This window comes from Puntigrus tetrazona, chromosome 21 (genome assembly GCF_018831695.1).
Source record: "Puntigrus tetrazona isolate hp1 chromosome 21, ASM1883169v1, whole genome shotgun sequence".
In the NCBI taxonomy this organism is placed as follows: Eukaryota; Metazoa; Chordata; class Actinopteri; order Cypriniformes; family Cyprinidae; genus Puntigrus; species Puntigrus tetrazona.
This window is the reverse complement of record NC_056719.1, coordinates 13,288,850-13,308,115: the sequence shown is the minus strand read 5'-3', so window position 1 is coordinate 13,308,115 and position 19,266 is coordinate 13,288,850. Positions and strand designations below refer to the sequence as shown.

General features: G+C 35.8%; 3 protein-coding genes across 3 annotated transcripts in view; 2 read left to right on the top strand and 1 right to left on the bottom strand.

Annotated features, from left to right (window-relative positions):
• Window positions 1-1,222: 1,222 nt before the first annotated feature.
• nop16 (NOP16 nucleolar protein homolog (yeast)) lies at window positions 1,223-3,456 on the top strand. The gene is made up of 5 exons (XM_043221947.1): window positions 1,223-1,413; window positions 1,854-1,962; window positions 2,048-2,102; window positions 2,203-2,309; window positions 2,382-3,456. The coding sequence occupies exons 1-5, from the start codon at window positions 1,307-1,309 to the stop codon at window positions 2,517-2,519; spliced, it is 516 nt and encodes a 171-aa protein (XP_043077882.1). The 5' UTR covers window positions 1,223-1,306; the 3' UTR covers window positions 2,520-3,456.
• Window positions 2,734-7,142, bottom strand: arl10 (ADP-ribosylation factor-like 10). The gene is made up of 4 exons (XM_043221946.1): window positions 6,880-7,142; window positions 5,801-5,975; window positions 4,808-4,983; window positions 2,734-4,487 (listed from the first exon to the last, which is right to left on the bottom strand). Exons 1-4 carry the CDS (start codon window positions 7,015-7,017, stop codon window positions 4,320-4,322), a joined length of 657 nt encoding a protein of 218 aa, XP_043077881.1. The 5' UTR covers window positions 7,018-7,142; the 3' UTR covers window positions 2,734-4,319.
• Window positions 7,143-8,319: 1,177 nt separating this feature from the next.
• The window catches only part of wwc1 (WW and C2 domain containing 1), a 36,223-nt gene continuing 25,276 nt past the window's right edge, over window positions 8,320-19,266 (top strand). The window contains exons 1-5 of the mRNA XM_043221415.1: window positions 8,320-9,288; window positions 13,702-13,811; window positions 14,616-14,819; window positions 16,402-16,478; window positions 16,685-16,764. Of these exons, the coding sequence (XP_043077350.1) occupies window positions 9,170-9,288; window positions 13,702-13,811; window positions 14,616-14,819; window positions 16,402-16,478; window positions 16,685-16,764 (590 nt within the window). The 5' untranslated portion in view covers window positions 8,320-9,169. The remainder of the gene's footprint in view (window positions 9,289-13,701; window positions 13,812-14,615; window positions 14,820-16,401; window positions 16,479-16,684; window positions 16,765-19,266) is intronic.

Sequence of the window (19,266 nt, the reverse complement as noted above, 5' to 3'; positions counted from 1 at the left end):
TAGAGCCTACTATGGCGAAAGCCTGAGCTTATGAATATTAATGAGACATGCTGACGTTGCTTGGTAACCAACCTCGAGCGTCCCGCTTGAATGGTCCTAAGCTCAAGCTTAATTTATGAATATTTATAAGATCAAGCTGAAATTAGGCGGTGATTATTATTAATATCTCTGTATAATTCTCTGGTTTGTGTTCATGTTTATTTAAGGCTTCACAAATGATCTAGTCCTTTAACCTAACGTTTATCATTTGTTATTATAGTAACATTATATAGATAATATGTACATTCTTAATTTCACATTGTAAATTATTTATATATTACGGAAAAATAACGTTTTAGTATGTTGAATGTTTTTGTATGAAAGCATTTATTTGTTTTCCGTGGTGTTTTATTTAGTTTGTTCTGCATATAAATAGTAATATTTACAGTAACTGTAATAGCCATTATTATTTGTACATTTGCTTTGTGAAGCAATTTTTTTTATAAAACACCACGTGATCTGTTTAATATTCATGACCAACGTCTTCGCCATAGTAGGTTTCATAGTCGCAATCCAGACTGCTAGTTTATCAAAAGCTTTGATCTTCGTACTTTTATAAAACACTCTTAATATTTACGAATCCTGTACAAACTGTTTATTATAGTTTAGTATTATAACAATATATTGTTTAATAAGTCGGTCGCTGTCTATATATCAATGTCTTCCATGTCTCTTCTTTGATAAAACAGATGCATATTTTTTTCAGACATATGGAGTGCCAAAACACATACCATGGGCTGCTTTGAACTTGTATGTACATGAACTGCAGATGATTAATGCAAACGAAATAACCCTGCTCGCTTGTGAGTTTTGCGATACTTAGTTTATAACACCATCTAGAGGTAAAACTGTTACACTGGTTATTAAAAGCTAATAATCTAATAAATCTAAATGCAATCATCATCATTATAATAATAATAATATTAATCATCATCATCATCATCATCATCAACAAAAACATATTTTTTGGTATGCCGCAAAGTTACATCTGAATATAAAACGTACTATCAAAAAACACTGCCTCCTCGTGAACTGAACAACCTGTTTAATGTTTTTATTGACGTGCGTTTTCTATTCGCGATTGCACCAAATGATTTCACTAACGTCTGTTTGTTTTTAACGATTGCCGTACAGTTCTTTCCGACAGGTGGCGATGCAGAATTATGTCTGCTTGTTTTCTGCTTAGAGAAGAAGTCGCTATTTCCGTGGTCCCGAAACACGCGTGGTAAATAGTCCAGGCGGTTGTTCGCTTGTGTGTTACGCGAAAATGGGTAAAACAAAGAAAGCTCGCAATCGCAACAAGTTTAATTACAATGCAAACAAAAAGAAACTGAAAAGGAAGATGAGAAGAAAGGAAAAACCGCAAATAGAATGGTAAGTTGTCTACGTGACAAATAGAAAAAGGTCTGAAGCTATATAAACAACCTTTTTATACAATTACTTGTTATTTTGCCCATCTGTCTATCATTGTAAAAATTAATATTAATAATTGTATTGAATGCCTACTTTTGTTCTGGTATACAATATAGTATTAATGTAATAATTGCACACACACACACACACACACACACACACACACACTTTATTTAAATCATTTTTGTCCAACTCTAAAGTACATATATTTTGTTGTTGACTAGCATCCTGGAGTGTGGTGATATTACTTAAGTTTTAAAAATGTACACATTAACTTGTAGTTACAAGTAATGACGTCAACTGTATATTTTAGTATCTGCTGTTGATTTGTACTGCATTATTTGTGTCATGCATTATGAAATTTGTCATATAATGGGTCGATTAACATGGCTGATTCGAAGTCCTCAGATACGTAAAGCTTGGGATGAACACAAAACAGTAAAACAAAATCTACAAGACATGGGACTGTCACTTGGGACAAAGGGTATGCTTCCTATTAAAAACAAAAAGGCAAGTACTTAGCTTAAATCACTTTGCCATAATGTAAACAAATCCTTTCTGCTTATGTTAACGATGCATTTAACTGATGTTTCAGGATATGGGAAGTAAACCAGCGGAGACAAAGGTATTGAAGCCCCACGTCATTGAAGGTATCTAGAAGAAACTAATGGTTCTCGGCTGGTTTTGAAATCTGTCACATAATAAATGTTTTCATGGGCTTCATAATGTGATTTGGTGTCTAAATTGTAGCAATGGAGGTAGAGGCCAGTCAGCGTGGTGAGGACAGAACCACATGCTCCACTGACATGATGGAGTATGTTCAATACATGGTGAAGGAACACAATGAAGATTACAAGGTAAAAGATGTGATCCTCCTAATCATTCAAATGTCTCATTTCACATAACTTATTGTATAATTGTCATTTCAGGCAATGGCAAGGGATGAAAAAAACTACTATCAGGACACACCGAAGCAGATTAAACGCAAAGTGGAATTATACAAACGTTGTCATCCTAAGGAATATGCTGCATTCATTGCGTCTCTGCAAACTCAGACGTCTATGTGATGTCACAGCGAAGAACTGGTGTCTTAAACTAATGGTCATAATGTCACCGCAGTGTCTGTCAAGTGTGTATACACAGAGATTCTCAACCGTTTATTTTCTACTATGACAACTTTCTTAAAGAATGTTAACTTTTAAATGGTGTGTTTATGAATCTAGACGGTATCTTCCAAATTACAAAAAATGTACATTTGGTAAATTCTGATTTATTAATGGGTAAGTTTAATGCATTTTGGCCAAAATATTCAATACACAGGAGTGAAAACAACTCTTCAGTGCAGTGCAACATGAAGAAAAAAATCTGGGTTCAGTGAAAGTTTAGCTAGTTTTTTTTTTTTTTTTTTTTTTGAAGAGGGGTATGACATTTTATTTTAAACATTCATTATTTATTATTAACTTTGTAAAGGTGCTACATTAGCATTACATTAGCAAACTATCAGTACAAAACATCTGTTGTTCACTGTCAGTAGTGAAGTAGTGCACAAAGAAGTCCATTTTAAACCGAGCAGTATTCTGCTGGTGCAAATTTAGTGTGGGCAATGCAAACTCAACTTGAAATATGCATGCAAAAATGTGAGCAGTAGATTCCTACTGAAATGAGTTTTTTGTCCAAAATTTCATAGAGCGACTTTAAATGTGACCGCACCTGATAATAACATAAAGTAATTATTGCACCATTAAAGTAATAAATAATGTTTTAAATGATAGATTTTGTGTGGTGGGGACAACCAACGAGTCAGATATTGTTTGTGTTCTGTTATGCCAATAATGCTGTGTATAGAGCTGAACCCAGAACATTGATTTAAGACACAATAATTAGAGATTTGTTCATGTTTGCACTGTAGTAGTGCTTCTGTAGACATGGTTGTTGCTTCATAAACTGTTTCTTAGAAATGTCACATGCTACATGCTAAATAAAATGCTCATGACTGGTTGTGTACAAGAAGTCTGAATCTGTCGGCAGCTGTTATATAACAAGTTATATCAAATTATTAGCAAGACAGAATTTCCAGGATTATCAAATGTGTAAGGGTTCCGATTAATTTAGTACTGCATATACTATAATATTAAAAACAATGCATTTGCATGTATAGAGGCCTTTAATTTGTTCATAAAGTTCTAGGTTAAGCCATATTTTTCTAGTGACTGAATGTGAGATGAAATTCATATAGTTTTTACTAATATACCACCAGCTCTTGAAGGTAAGTAAAATCGCTTGCTTAAGTAGACCATACTAATTTTACAGTAAAAAGGCCTTATTTTTGTACAGCTTCAAAACAAAATCTCCATTTGAAGCCTAAATCGCAGATATGAAAAGAGAATTACCTGAGGTATTCACTGTCAATAACACAATCTGGCATGCAATGATAAATTGAGTTAATCTCATGGAATGTCCTATTGGGTGTGTGTATATGTATATATATGGGAAACATGAACAAAGAGCATTCATTTTTGAGCTAAATATAATTTCTTGTTTTTTTTTTGTTGACTCCACATGCAGAGATAAAGCATATGTAACGTGCGCCTTGTAATACTGAATATAGTAATCCTATTAATGATAAGTCAATGTAAAATGTACAACTAGCAGCAATAATGCCCACAGTACTCATTTTGAAAAAAGTGTTTGCTCAACTCCTTCAGTGTCACAACATCAGCATTGTCATGATGCAAGTCCTGTTTACTCCTCGCACGATTTAAGGATGAAACCGATGCATCGAACGCTCCCTCATTCCTCAAGATCTCTTTGCCAGTCTTTTCTGGCACAGTGGTGGTGCCAATTTTGTGCCAAGTGGCAGCTTGGTTTCATACCAATGTCAGAAGCAGGTCTTGAAACTTTTGGAGACTGCAGGTTCTGCTTAATCCGTCAGATCCTGACTGAGCAGCCAGCAGGAAAAGCTTCCTCTGATCGGCCACTGAGCTCAGTGAGAGAGCCTCACGCAGCTCTGGGACGCTAACAGCATCAGGCTTATCCTGGATGAGGGTATAAAAAGCCTTTTATTCGAGATTCACAAAGAAACATAAACAAGAACCCTGATGCTCTGATAAAGAGATGAATATCATCAGAGAAAAAAATAACATCAAAACCTGTATGACTTCCTTTTGTGAAACAAAATAGGACATTTTGAAATGCTAATTCGATGTTTTCCTCTTCAAAATAGGATGAACTATCAAATCAAGTAAGCAGCTTTAGGGAACTATCCCTTTAACTACGATCTAGGAAATCAATATGAAGCCTTTCTGACATTATAAACATGGTTAAAGTTTAAACCAAGAAATGAGCCTTTGGTTACCTGCTTGTTTCCCAAGACCACCACTGGTAGATCAGTGTCTACTTTAAGTAATCGATGGAGCTCATCTTTGGCCTGAGGGAGCCGGCCTCTATCAGAGGAGTCCACCACATACACCAAGATATGTGTTCTCCTTAGGTAATCCACCCAGTACATTCGCAAGTCTTCACCACCTCCAACTGATAGGAATAGATAAAATAGGAATGAACTGTATGTTGTATTTTTACTGCCATAGACACAGACAAACAGGCTTTTCTGAAGTAAGAAATCATAAGGTATTAACTGAATCATTATTACTTGTAAAGCAAGAATTAAAGTATCCCGCATGAGAAATATGTGCGCTTAATTGTACTGAATGTGTACTAATAGTGTAATTCAAATCATTAATATAATATTATTAATAATATTAATGAAATTAAAGACAATGTAAGAGAGTACACTTGAAATGATTGAAATTACACCAATGTCTACACTAACTTTTTTGTACTTTAAAGAACATCTTAAATCTTCATGTTTTAAAAACATGAAAGCATACATAAAGTGTTTGATATTCATTTATATTTCATTATTAAACAATCTTTTTATTATTATATTTGCATAATATATTACACTTACGTTAATATATTCTAAATGTACTCAATGGTAACTTTATCATTACAAATGTCTAATTACAAATATATTTAAATACAGAGTATAAACATTTCAATGGAAATTATATCAAGGTATAGTTTACCATAATTGATTCTCAATATAATCAGCTTAACACTTTAGCCATATTAAAAGACAAAAGCGATAAGAAAATGACATATAAAGATAATGCATAATGGCTTAAATACAGTATATTCAAATGTAAATAATAACAATTATATGTCAGGACACATTACATTCAGTATGTTATTCTTTCTGTGAAAGTATTCTTTTTAAAATTAAGGTAAATTGTACTTCTTCCCCACAAAGGGATGCAAGTGAACAGGGTGGTCTGGCACTGATCCATACTTTCCAAGAAGTCCAGCTGGCATGCAGGTGTGTGTAGGCTGATGAAGTTGAAGCCGCGTGTGGGTCGGCAGCCCCTCTTGGAGTCTGTTCCACTCAGCCCCTGCAGAACACTGCTCTTACCAGCACCATCCAACCCAAGAACAAGCACCTGCTTCTCACTGCGCTCTTCCTCTTCCTAAATATATACATGGAAAAATGCAGTGAAATGAGCAATGGAACAGAATTGGATTTAAACTCTTGTTTATCCACAGTCTAGTGCTGGGATTTTAATGCAAGCTGCCGGAATTAATTATGCAACTCCGTGTACAAATAGTCAGAGTCTTGCCATCGTTAATTAGGGTCTTAGTTGTGTAATAACAGACAAACTTGACCCGGTTTCTGTTACTTTGGGTATTCTGTTGCACCCTACATCATACAGTGCAAATGTGTCTTTGCACCATTGCAACTTTATGTTCAAAATTAAGAATCTTAAGATTTTGATCAATGAACTTTCACGATCTTTCCCCAATGAATCATTCAGAACAGATGGAATTCATTAAAATAAACCAACTCAAAAGAACAACTAAACATCCCTTGCAAGCAATCTCTTCCAAAATCATTACCTAGCTAACAGAACATTATGATATTTTTGAGTATTCCATGACCTTGAGAACTATGTGCTCTTCTAAATATAGTTTCCTTTTTTGATAAAAACAATGTTTGCATCAGTTTTTGTGGTGTCTTTCAGGCAGATTTGTATTGAACTTAGTGATATACATATATCACTATATATATATATATATATATATATATATATATATATATATATATATATATATATATATATATATATATATATAAAGATTACAGATAAACAAAAATTATATAAAGATACAATAAGACAAGCATGATTACTCTTCTTTATGCTATGAGTTATCAAAAAGTAAATTTTAAGTACAATCTGTATGCACATGAGTCGTGGCAGGCTACAGTGCAGTTCAATTAACTGAGAGTTCCCTCGACGATTGTCTCTACCTCTCAGTCACGCGCGACAGTCGGCATCACAAAAAGAGAAACTACTTCTTTCGTTTCATACTCACCTCTCGGAACGTGTAGTAGTCTGACTCTGGTGTCCATACCCGTCTTTTATAAAAAAGATTGAGTGCGATAAACAGCGCGGTCCCGACCGCAGCCATAGCGGCGCTAAACGCCACGGAGATATGACGCAGTACAACCATGAGCGCACCTGAAGCGAAATGCCGTGTTCCGTGCGCGAGCTGCCGCTTTTGCTCTCCAGTGCACGTGATCCGCCCTGGTTTGTTTTGAAAAGCACGCGCCCAGTTTCCTTACAGCGGGTTACAGGCAAGGGGCGGAGAAATAGTCATGTCTTGAGATTACAAATGTTGGACGGTAACAAATTTTCGCATGGGTAAGCCATAGCAATAGTAATAATACAAATAATAATAACAACAACGATAATAATAGGCTAATAACAAAAATTACAATAACTAATTACAATTCAACTTAAATTTGCTGTATGTAAATTGTGTGGTACCGTGAATAACACTATTATATTAAAACATGTTTGCTTTGAAAACAAAACTAACAAAGAGACAGGCAAAAGAAAAAAGTTCAAACCGACTGATCAAGTAATACTTTCCTGCTCGCCGTTGGAGGGCGTTGTTTAGTTGAAATTTGGAAGAGGACGACTTCCCCGAGTCGACTATGCCTACGTTATGCCTACGTTATTTATTCTTGGTAGAAATGACCATGCACAGTTAGCAACTGCACACTGCTAGATTTTGATTCAGTTGTTTTAGAATAAAAAGCAATCAACACACAGCTACAAAAAATAACTAAATTATTATTTTTTAATTGTCGTTTTAAAATTATTTATTTATGAAAACTATTACAACGTTTATGTTGTGCTATATATATATATATATATATATATATATATATATATATATATATATATATATATATATATATATATATATATATGTGTGTGTGTGTGTGTGTGTGTGTGTGTGTGTGTGTGTGTGTGTGTGTGTACAATAGTCAGCTTTTGAAGTGGATCAAAAAGTTAATCAAAGATGTCGCGTTTTGGTTTTAAGCCGAATATTTTTAAGACGAATATAAAACCTTTGATGAAAGGTTTTGAACCACTTCAAATGCTGACTACACAGACACACACACACACATACACATACGCACGCATATATATTTACATAGGCCTATGTAATTTTTTTATTTTTATTAACTGCAAGTTTACTTTTAACATCAACTATTCCAGGGTTTTTTCAACCCTTCAAACCCTCAATCTCATCACACACTGAATATTAAAAATCCTCTTAAAAGTTGATCCTCATTCCAAAACATGTGACAAATGTCCCCAGACCGCCCATACATAGTATACACGTAGGAGGAATTTTTTTTCATCATTTATAACATGCGAAATGTCAAAACCTGTCTGGGCTTCTAATAAATAGTCTGCGCGTGCACTGCTATTAGAAGGGCTACGGCCATCACCTGTATGACGTAATCCATTCCAACCGCAGCATAGCGACCGAGCTTGACTACGGGGGAGAACCGCACACAGCCACTTAAAGGAAAAGACAACATTTGGAAACAAATGAGAAAGAAACGCGCTACTTTTAAAAGAAATTGCCGAAATGATGTGGAAGTGACGCGAATGCTCCGACAAAACGAGAAGATAAGGAATACGTGCGTGTGGAGTAACTGTTTGCGTTGCCTATATAACGAGCTTTTGGGCTAACAAGCTAGCACAGTTGTCGCTAAAACATGGTGGGCAGACACTGAGCGAAAAAACCCTCTAGACGCGCTCAAATACTTGTGGATAATGCTGGAGAATTAATCCGTTTGCTGTCTTCGCTGCTCGGAGGGAATTTTGTGGACTTTGAAATTTCTTTTTGGTTTACTTTTCTTGGAGGAAAACTCTCGCACGACCTTTGAAAGTTTCGCGTTCTGACGTTTCGCGCAAGTTAACCATCCATCAGGCTCCGCCAGAAAAGATGATTGATTGATGTATTGCGTACTTCACCGAGAATGCACAAGAAACGAAGAGTTTCTCACCATAAGCGCAACTCTTGCGGCAAAGTTACCCGATTTAGAGCATCACACCCTCATCCATTCATTTAACAGCATTCGCTCTTGAAAACGATGCCCAATATATAGGCTGCAGGAACTGAATTGGAATATTGGAAACCGTTTAATGGATTATATGGAATATATCTATGTGGCTAATTAATGGCACTTTTCTTATGCGTTAGCTTTACATTTGGACTAGTCCAAGAAAAGCAACACATGTTTTGCTCTCAAATCAATTTAGAAGACTTACAGAGAAAATTACATGGAGACTAGTTGGTCATGCCAAGGAAGGAGTTACCATTGCCAGAGGGTTGGGAAGAGGCCCGAGATTTTGACGGAAAGGTCTATTATATAGACCATATTAACCAAACCACCAGTTGGATTGACCCAAGGGATAGGTACGTGATGAGCACTGCATGTCCTGGGAATGCATACTTGCTTACTCAGTATGCAGATGCATGCTGAGTCCATTACTCATTATGTGCAGACTCTTTGGTAATTCAATTCCTATTTGTTTTGTAGTACAGTTCCCTTGCAAAGCATATACACACGTCAGTGCACCTAAAATGCATTTTAGGTTTTCTCAATGTTGAACTATTGCTTTGTTCATCCAGGAACACATGAGCATTGCCAGCTTTGCCACTTAAGTCCTCTTGGACTTTATCACAAAATCTGTACAGGAATGCCTGAGATTATATTAGAATGTTTTCAAGCTCCAGTGCCTTAAGCTGTGGTATGTTCAGCAATTTTGCACTGGGAGTGTTTTTCCTTTCCTCCTTTTGGTTTTTACCGATGTAGTAATTTACAAGGTGCGCAGAAATGGAAAGGTGATAGCAATCAGACTGCATATTTTCCCCTTTGTGTGGTGTAACAGGTTTGCCTGTAGCCAGGAAACCAAGATGGCAGAAAGTTGTAAACAAGTACCTGGGATACATTCCTTAGCATGAGCGAAGCCCACAGCTGATTCCCTCAAATCTGTTTCACAGCAAATCAATGTGCACGACAGGTTCAAAGTGCACCTCGAGCTGTGCAAACTTTAACAAGAATGGTCAAATAGTTTTCAGTGCATTCCACACTTGTTCATATGTTACAAGAGCTGTGGTCAGAATTAAACGGATACTTGCACATGCAAACCTGAATTGCTTTGTTTTGTGGGACACCAATGAAGACATGAAGAAATAGTGTTAAAAAGAAAAGGCAAACAGAAAATGTGATGTGAAGCTGGCTAGTCAGCCCCACTATTTTTATTGTTTATTTTTTTTAACCCCAGTGTAATTATTTTTGTTTATACTAAAATGGTGCAGAAAACTCAACAGCTTTGAGCTGAGCAACTGAACAAAAAGTTGAGGCATAACAGACGTTTCCATGCCTGTTCGGCTGGTCTTCTTGCACAGTGTGGTGCATCAAAGGCGCTGATTAAAAATGACAAATATTTCAAATCCTGACCCAAAACTGTCAGCGGACCCACCTCCCTCCCATCCCCAGCATGCATCTCTCAGATGGCTGGTTCTTACTGCTGAGCAACAGTTAGTTGACGGTGTTATAACGTTAGTGGATGTACTTGGTAATGAGCTCCTTTTTGACAACCTACCTGTGGCAAATGCCTGGAGTTGCTGAGGCGTTGACTGTCCTCCAGTCATTAAATAATAATAAAAGTGTGCTGCATAGAACTGTTATTAAATTTTAATTGGGTTATTTGTGTAATATTAGTGCTAGTGTAAGTGCTAATTTTTTTTTATGTAGTTTTTTTTTGAGTAGCTGTTTTGTTTTATGTTACTGGTTCCCTCATATTAATATACAACAATATGTAATTTTGATAAAAGGAAGTACCTGCAGGCCTACATCACTTTTGTGTATTGCCAGAATGCGGTTATGTTACATGTAATTTGTTTACATATTACATTTGTTTCTAATTTTCATACATTTTGTAATTATGCTGGCAACTGTCAACTTTGAATGGAATAACCAGATTTCCTGGTTGAGAATGTAGCCATGAATTTAAGCCTGTAAGGAGCCAAAGGTACACACCAAGTCATATAGACATATAGAAGGTGTTTAATTTAATCTAAATCATGGTTCCACTTTTCTCTGTCATATGATTTAAATTTTTATCCTATGTCTATAATATGTAAACAATATAGGACAGTTTATTTAAAATAAATGTAAAACATTTAATGTGTCTTATGTATTGTAATGATCTTTTTAAGCAAATAGGAAAAATGCTAAAAAAAGCAGTTTCAGTAGTGCTTTCAGACTTGAATCCATTGCTTATGATAGAATTAGAATCAGAATCAGAATCCACATAATTTGTTTTGTTGTATTTCTAAAGTTGCAAAGTTGATGTCTAACCTCATAAATGCAGAGAAAGCATTTTTGCAGCCTGCCCTCATGTACCACACTGGGCAGAACTGTTTTGTTTTGCTTCAGTGTGACATGCTGAAAACATGCGCTCAGGTAAATGGAATGTTATCTCGCTTTCTCTGATAGGAGACTGGCCGTCGTCGGGGTGTAGCAGCGCGCTTTTATTGTCGGACCTTGAGCGCGGTGTGCTGCTTGTTGGAGCCTCATAAATGACTCTGGAATTTATGGAGTGCGCTGAATGAAAGTGTCTGACTCATCAGTTAGCTATGTCCTGTGTTTGCACTCGACTGTGCGCTTTGTCATTTTGCATTAGACCATGGGTCCTGAGTCTTTGACTTCATAGGGTTTGCTAGAGCTTCAAGAAAAGAATAATTCTCGCTTTACATAATTTTAAAAAGCAGGCCATTGCACCATATTCATTCCGTTCCTTCCTAATCATTCTAATGCGCAAATCTGAACAGCATGCTTTGGGATTGGGATTTTGAGCTTTTGAGTTCCCTTGGCTCTTCTCCATTTTAAGATCTCAGATATGCAGGCTTAAACTCAGAGATTAATGTCACCCATTCAGATGAGATGTCAATGAGTCTGGAGAATTATGGCAGGAGAAAAAGATAAGTGTTTCTCACTGTAGCCGTGTTCTTTGTTGTGTCGCACAAGTTTCTATTCTCCAAGTTAAATATAGAACAGGCCAGTGGGGGTCTCTCAGCACAGTTTCATTATTCATAACATGAAAAAGGAGCTAGTTCAGTTTCACCCTCTTTGAAAGTCTTGAATCGGCATGGGAAGGCAACAGCATGCACTCACTTACTGCAGACGACTGTAAGATGATTTGAATAAAACTGTTTGCCTTGGAACTGAATATATAGAATTCCAAGGCATTCCATATAGATAATATACAAAATTAAGATAAAGGTACCACTCTTATGGCTCGGAAAAGTAAAGTTATTTCTGAGAAAATAACCATTTGTTTGAACATACCACTTTGTTTGATATTTTCTTATGTAATAAATTTATAGGCCTACATTACGTGTGGCTTAATGTGACTCCTTTTTTTGTGGAAAATAGTTTAATCCTTTAAATATGCTGCACAAATCAGATTTAATGTGGAATGTTCCTGATAATCTGAGAAGCACAGAGCTGAAATCATTGCGTAACCCTGCTACAGGACATAACAGCATCAGAAAATACTCCTTTTAAAGACTAAAATTGGAAGTATTTGAAATTGGGAAATATGACATTCCTGTGCTGCATGAAAAACAATGCCTTAACTCTCATGTAAATCTTTTGTGGTTGGAAAAAAAAGAAATGTATGTATATATCTATATAGTTATAAAAATAATATTATGCAAATGGTACAGAAGCAATATCTCTGACAAACCATTAGACCTCACTTGGTTGCTTCAAGGTGATTTGGTCAGGCTGTAATCTCTGATATGCAAGAAAATATCTCAGATACTGTCAAAAAAGAAATATTGCGAGATGTTTATGTATTTGTTTTACCATACAACTTTTGATGCATTAAATTGATCAGAAGTGATAGTAAATAAATTTATAATGTTACAATAATGTCTATTTAAAATAAATCTTCAATTTAACATTTGTTTTTGAAAGAAATCTGAAAATGTTGATAATTTTGAACAGTACAATTTCCATTATTTTAGGTATTGTACAGTGCAATTACTGTTTTATACTAAATCTACATCATAATTGAACAGTTTATGTTTTCATGTATTGGTATTAAGAAATTGTAAAATTTCATTCAAACTAATTTCTCTGATTAGTTGATCTAATTGTGAAATTACCCTATCAGAATATTAGTAGGTCATTTAGGGCAAATATATATATATATATATATATATATATATATATATATATATATATATATATATTTACCTGATGCCTTTGGTTAGCTTCCTCATTAGCATCCTTATATCAAGTGATAAACCTCCTACCCTAGGCTCTTTAAATTTACTCTAAAATCTCCACAAGCTCTTATTTTTTAATTGATTAGTCTAGCTAGCGGGTGCCAACAGAACTCTCCACTGAAGTTCAGCCAGACTACTTTGCTAGCATTAGCGAACGTCTGCTAATAAAAGTTTTAGCGTCACTGTTTTTGGCCAAGTGAGTGTCCCCATTGCTCTACGGTGATCCAAAGCGCTGGGCTTGGAGAGCCACAGTGTGTTGCCTCAGAAACCTCCAGGCGATGGGTCAGCAGGACCTGTGGAATGCCCGGCTTGGGTTTCCGGCTATTGTGCTCGGCCAGCACACTGGAGGTGAATAGCCCGACATTCCTCTGATGCCCCTCCCCCCCACACATGCTTGTGCCACACTCAGACTTTCAGTGATATGCCTGGAGTGACATCCTACAGAAAATAGGCATGAAGTGTAGAGGTCCAACAGCACACTGTCTGCCTTGTGATTGTCCACTGAGTCCCTGTTTGATTTTCCAGGCAGACTAAGCCTCTGACTTTTGCCGACTGTATTGGAGATGAGCTGCCTGTGGGATGGGAGGAGGCCTACGACCCCCACATTGGAGCCTATTATGTCGACCACAATACCAGTAAGTTGAGCGAGATTCAGCCCACCTCATGCATGCACAGGAGTGTAGGGTGTCTGATATGTGGTTCTGTGGGTTTTAAAAGATTAAGTGTCGTATTTAATTTGACACAAATGAAAACAAGGTTTTGAGAGGCAAAACTGAGTTCATTCAGTGGCCCTTGTATATAAAACATGACTAGAATAAATGTCTTTATAAATAATTAGTTGCAAATGGCCACTCTTTTTGCTGTTGTTACTATTTCAATTGAGAAATTTGGACATGCTTATCTAGGTGTTGTTTTATTATTATACACAATTATATATTTTTTAAAAATACTGAGAATAAGCTTTTCAGTTTTAATTTTTGTTAAAGTTTTAATAATTTTGTGTAAAGTTTTTATTTAGTTTATTTTTTGAGATTCTTTGAGAAAATGAAGCAGTTATTTGAAATTGATAAGCTATTTGAAAATGATAATTACAACTATAATAATAAAAAATGTTTCCTGAGCACCAAATCAGCATATCAGAATGATCTGAAGTATCATTGACACTGAAAGCTGCAGTAAGGATACAGAAAAGTCAGTTTTTCCATCACAGGAATAAATTACACTTACATAACAGAAAACATTGCTTTCATTGCATGACTGTTGTTATATTTTAATCAAATAAATGCTGACTTCTTTTAAAAACATCAAATAATTTGTATTTACTATTTGAATTACATATAAAAAAAAAGTCATAATGATTCCAAACGTTTGACTGGTATGTATGTATGAATTGTATGTATTCCACTAATTTCGAGGTATTTTTATCTCTCATTCCACAGAGAGCACCCAGTTGGAGGATCCACGGGCCCAGTGGCAGCGGGAGCAGGAGCTCATGTTGCGGGACTATCTGAATGTGGTTCAGGAAGCGTTGAGTGCCCAAAAGGAGATCTACCAGGTCAAAGAACAGCGACTTCACCTAGCCCAGCAGGAATATCGGCAGCTAAATGATGCTTGGCGGGACAAGTCGTCCTCACAGACTAGCTGTAAGATTCTATACCTGTACCTAAGATGCCTATACCTTCTTATTTATTTAAGTACTTGACACTGATTGTTGGAAAATAATAGGCTATAAACATGTCTTTTCATATAAGAAATTAGTTTGGATTAATCTGTTTAACACGTTTAGAATTATTCTTTTTTGAAAAAAAAATTCTAAAAATCGCTGTCCAAATTAGCATATTAACCTATGAAAAATATTTTATGCAGTTAATGCTGGGGCAGAGCTAGGGTTGGCCACCCCATCCACAACTGCTTCTTCTAGGTTTTTTTTCTTGACAAGAATTGCATTTATTTAGATGCAGAATGTCTAAATTGGCACATCAAACGGGAGCTTTTTCAGATGCGTACTCTACTTTGCCTCAGCTCTAGGTGTTAGTCAAACAAGCGCAGAAACGGTACAGGGATGTGGGAGCTTTAGTAGAAGAACTGCTGTCAGATGAGATGTTGTCAGCCCATATGTCAGTAAAATATTTTCCAGTTCCGTTACCCTTTATGCTGTGTTTGTAGCGTGTGCTCTTCAGTTGCACACAGATATATGTTGCACACACTGTAGTCTGTATCATTTTTTATTAAAGCATGATTGAAATCATGAGTATGCGTATTAGCTAAAGGTAAAAGTAATAGCATCCAAATAACCTAACCCGCCTGTTGTGATGCCTTTTAATCAAAGAACAAAATAATAAAGGAACATAATAACTTTGTAGCTTTAAAGATGAATCTATATTTAATTTCGAATTTATTCTTTGGTAACTTTATTAAATGTCTGTGTATTTTCTACTTGCTGAAGGGCATAGGAAAATATGACATTTACTGGGATGGGTTTACGTGAAGATTGTTTTAAATTGTCTTAAATTAGAAGTAATTTTTTTTTAAAGAAGTCCAATAAATGTTAAAATTGATAGATCCCAATTATACTGAATTGTTAAATGGCTGTAGTAATTGCCTTCATACTTGCCTTCAGTCATAAAGGAATATGCCATTAGATAAGTAAAAACAATATAGCATACTATCTTTGTTGTTTCTACATTCATTTGAAAATTGGGTGTAAAAATAATTTGAATGTAAAAGTATATTTAAAAACTTCAAGGTTAGATGGGTTAGATAATATTGATTCATTTAAAAAAACTTTGAAATCTAACCCCTAGATAAAAGGCATAATTTCTACATTATAATCTATACCCTATAGTAGTTTTTCCAACTATGTCAAGTTATAGTCTGAAAACAGAAAAAAAAAGATTAAAAACGTTTTGTCCCATGTCTCAATAATCAAAGAACAGTCATAATTAAAACCACCAAATCATCTGCGGAGATAAGATGGTGGGAGCTGCATGCTTAATTGATGGGGTTTTGCAATCCTGAATTCACTTTAAAATATTTGTGCTGCCCAACCAGCAGTGACCTCACTCTTCCAGCATCATTTGCAGGCATTTTTTTATTTGAAATAAAATAGTAGGTCTGGCTGTAGCATTACTATTATTATTATTATAAATCACTATGGAATTCCAGAGCCGTGCTGAGTGGTTTTACAGATAAGATAAAGCCTTTGAACTCTTATCTTTCCTACAGTAAATTCCAGATCCTCATCAAGCAGTAAATATGACCCTGAAATCCTCAAAGCGGAGATTGTTACAGCAAAAAGCCGGGTAAGAAGCTCTTCCACCTAACATGGAGCCTTTGATTATTTGCTGTGAATGCTCTCTTGTTTATGTAACACACTCATGTGGTGATTTCAGATGTGGTGGTAAGAATCAAGATTATCCCTAATGTCAAATGTAAGATGTCTTGTAATTATGCAAGTGTTTCATTCATTGACCTGCTCACTTTTTCTCTGTTGCTGTCTTTTGTTCAGGTAAATAAGCTGAAGAGAGATTTGGCCTGTATGAGGCAAGAACTCCTTTATAAGGAACAAGGCTTTGAGACATTGAAAGAGTAAGTGTAACCTGGCCTCATTGCATGATCACGTTCCAGATCGCTACCTTGTTTAAACTTATTCCAATCTAAAACCACCTTGTCACCATGTTATCTCTTGGCATTTTATGATCCCATTGTCACTTTATTGTGATGTAGCAATATCACACTTGGTTGGTCTGTGGTTGTAAAAGTTGCTGTTTTTACTATTTTTCAGAACATTGTGCACCTAAGTATGAAGCTGTTCATATTTCATATTATTTTATATCGTGGTTGATGGAGTGTCTTAACAGCTAGTCGACTAGTCCAGTGATTATAAATTGGTGATTCATAAATTTGTTTCTGAGGTCCTGTTTACGGTAGTGCATTTTACAGTAGTTTGAACTGGAAAACATTTCTGTTGACTGCATGAAAAGCATTAATATAATGAAAATAATAAATATTTTTGCTTATTATCTCTTTGGATGCGTATGGCAAAGGCTGTCGTTTTGTAAAGCTATTTTGGTTCTAATCTGATATTTTGACTTTTTGACAGTTGGATACACCACCCCAAAATTATTATTTTTTTTTCATTAATCACTTGTCAATTTAAGATATTTTGGATGATATCCGGAAGGCTTGTAATTGTCCAATCAACTGCAAAGGAAATTATACTGTCAAGGTCTAGAAAAGGAAAAAATAATACTGAATACTTCATCTGCCATCGGTGGTTCAGCCATAAGGTTATGAAGCAACAAGAATACTTTTTGAATGAAAAAAACACAAAAAACAATTTTATTCAACAGTTTAGCACCTTAAAGTCACATAGCTTATGCTCTTCTGTGACACACATATGCTTGTGAGTGTTCAAATCAAAGCATAAATAGACAAAAACAGTGCATCCCTGTGTAATGACTGACACAGAAGAATGTACGCCGATTGCGTCCAGAATGCTCTTAATGTCGCTTTTATTGTTTTATTTCCATACTAAAAGTATTCTCGTTGCTTCAAGATGTTACAGTTGAACCACTGGCACATGAAGCATTTAGACAATGTCTTTCATGCTTTTGTAGACCGTGATAGTGTTCATTACTTGGCTGTTGATGGGACAGTCACAAGCATCCTGGTTTTCATCAAAACATTTTAATTGTGTTCTGTGTACAAACTATGGTTTTACGGGTTTGGAATGACAAAGGGGTAAGTGATTAATGACAAAAGTTTCATTTTGGGGTGGAGTAACCCTTTAATAGTGTAGCTATTTGCAAAGCAGAGTTTGCATAAGGGATCGCTTTCAAATCAAGCTGCTATCTGCTGGGAAATTTTCTGCATGACGAACTTATAACCAAATATCTGAATCTTCATTCGGAAATCATTTACCTCTTACAAAGTAGTAATTGCATGGATTCCCATTTAAACGGCCCAAAAAATTTGATAATCGCAATTGTGGCCACACTTTTTATAAGCTCCGTGAAATAATAATCCAGAAAAAATAACCTAAACAAACATGTAAAAACTCAATGATATACCACAATCGCTAGTCGACCCTTGTCACCACTCCTGCTTCAAATAAGGAGCTTAATAATGTTCAGTCCTTGTGTTTCCACCTGTAATTGCTCAAGATATTTTTCCCGGAGGGCTGTTTAGGAAGCCGTTGACTTTAAGCTTTGGATTGGGCTTTTTGTATGTGAAAGGGCGTTGAGATGCTGGGCTGATTCCTGTTGACTGCCTCCCTTTCGTTCTTTTGCCCAGAGGAATGTGGACTAACCTGTAGCTCAGGTCTGCACATGACTTACCAATGACTCGCTTTACATGCCCACTTCTGCTAAAAAGAGGCCCCCTGTATTCTTGCCTCTAGTGGAGCTTGTCATTCCAGGAAATTGCAAACAAAGCATTCAACAGATATGAAAGATTCTCTGTTATGCATTCTATGGGACCTCATGCCTTGCTCAGGTGACTGGTTGACGGGTGCCCTGCGGTTTAACAAACATTTCAGTGACAAACCTTTGCACAGAGCGATTCCTTGCATTATTTTACTGTTCTTGATGACTCATATTACTGCTATGGTGGTTTGGTAGGAGCCATAACTAAATGTCCAGAGTATCAGTTGCTTTCAGATATGGGAAAGCATTTTAGGACAGTGCTCAAACAGAGATACTTTGGTAGTCATGCATGTCATTGGGACTACAAGTTTCAGCAGGAAGTATGTTTAGTCTTTTTGAATTGAATCATTCATATGGTTTGTTTCAATTAACTGATTCTATAGCTGAATGAAAAATCAAAACTGGTATTATGATTCAGACTTAGCGATTATAAAATCACAAAGGCTGCGATTTTAATTAAATATATGCTCTGGCTGTTTCACAGAGTAAAAGCATAGATCCTTTTCAACGTGGCACCTGTAAAGTCCCCTGTAAATAATCGATATGGCGCAGTAAAATATTATTGGTAAATCTTTGTCATTAGGATGCATACAGACTTGAGAATCTCAGGCTAGATGATCTCAAGATTTCAAATGAACTAAAAATAAGTCATGTTCCAAATAAA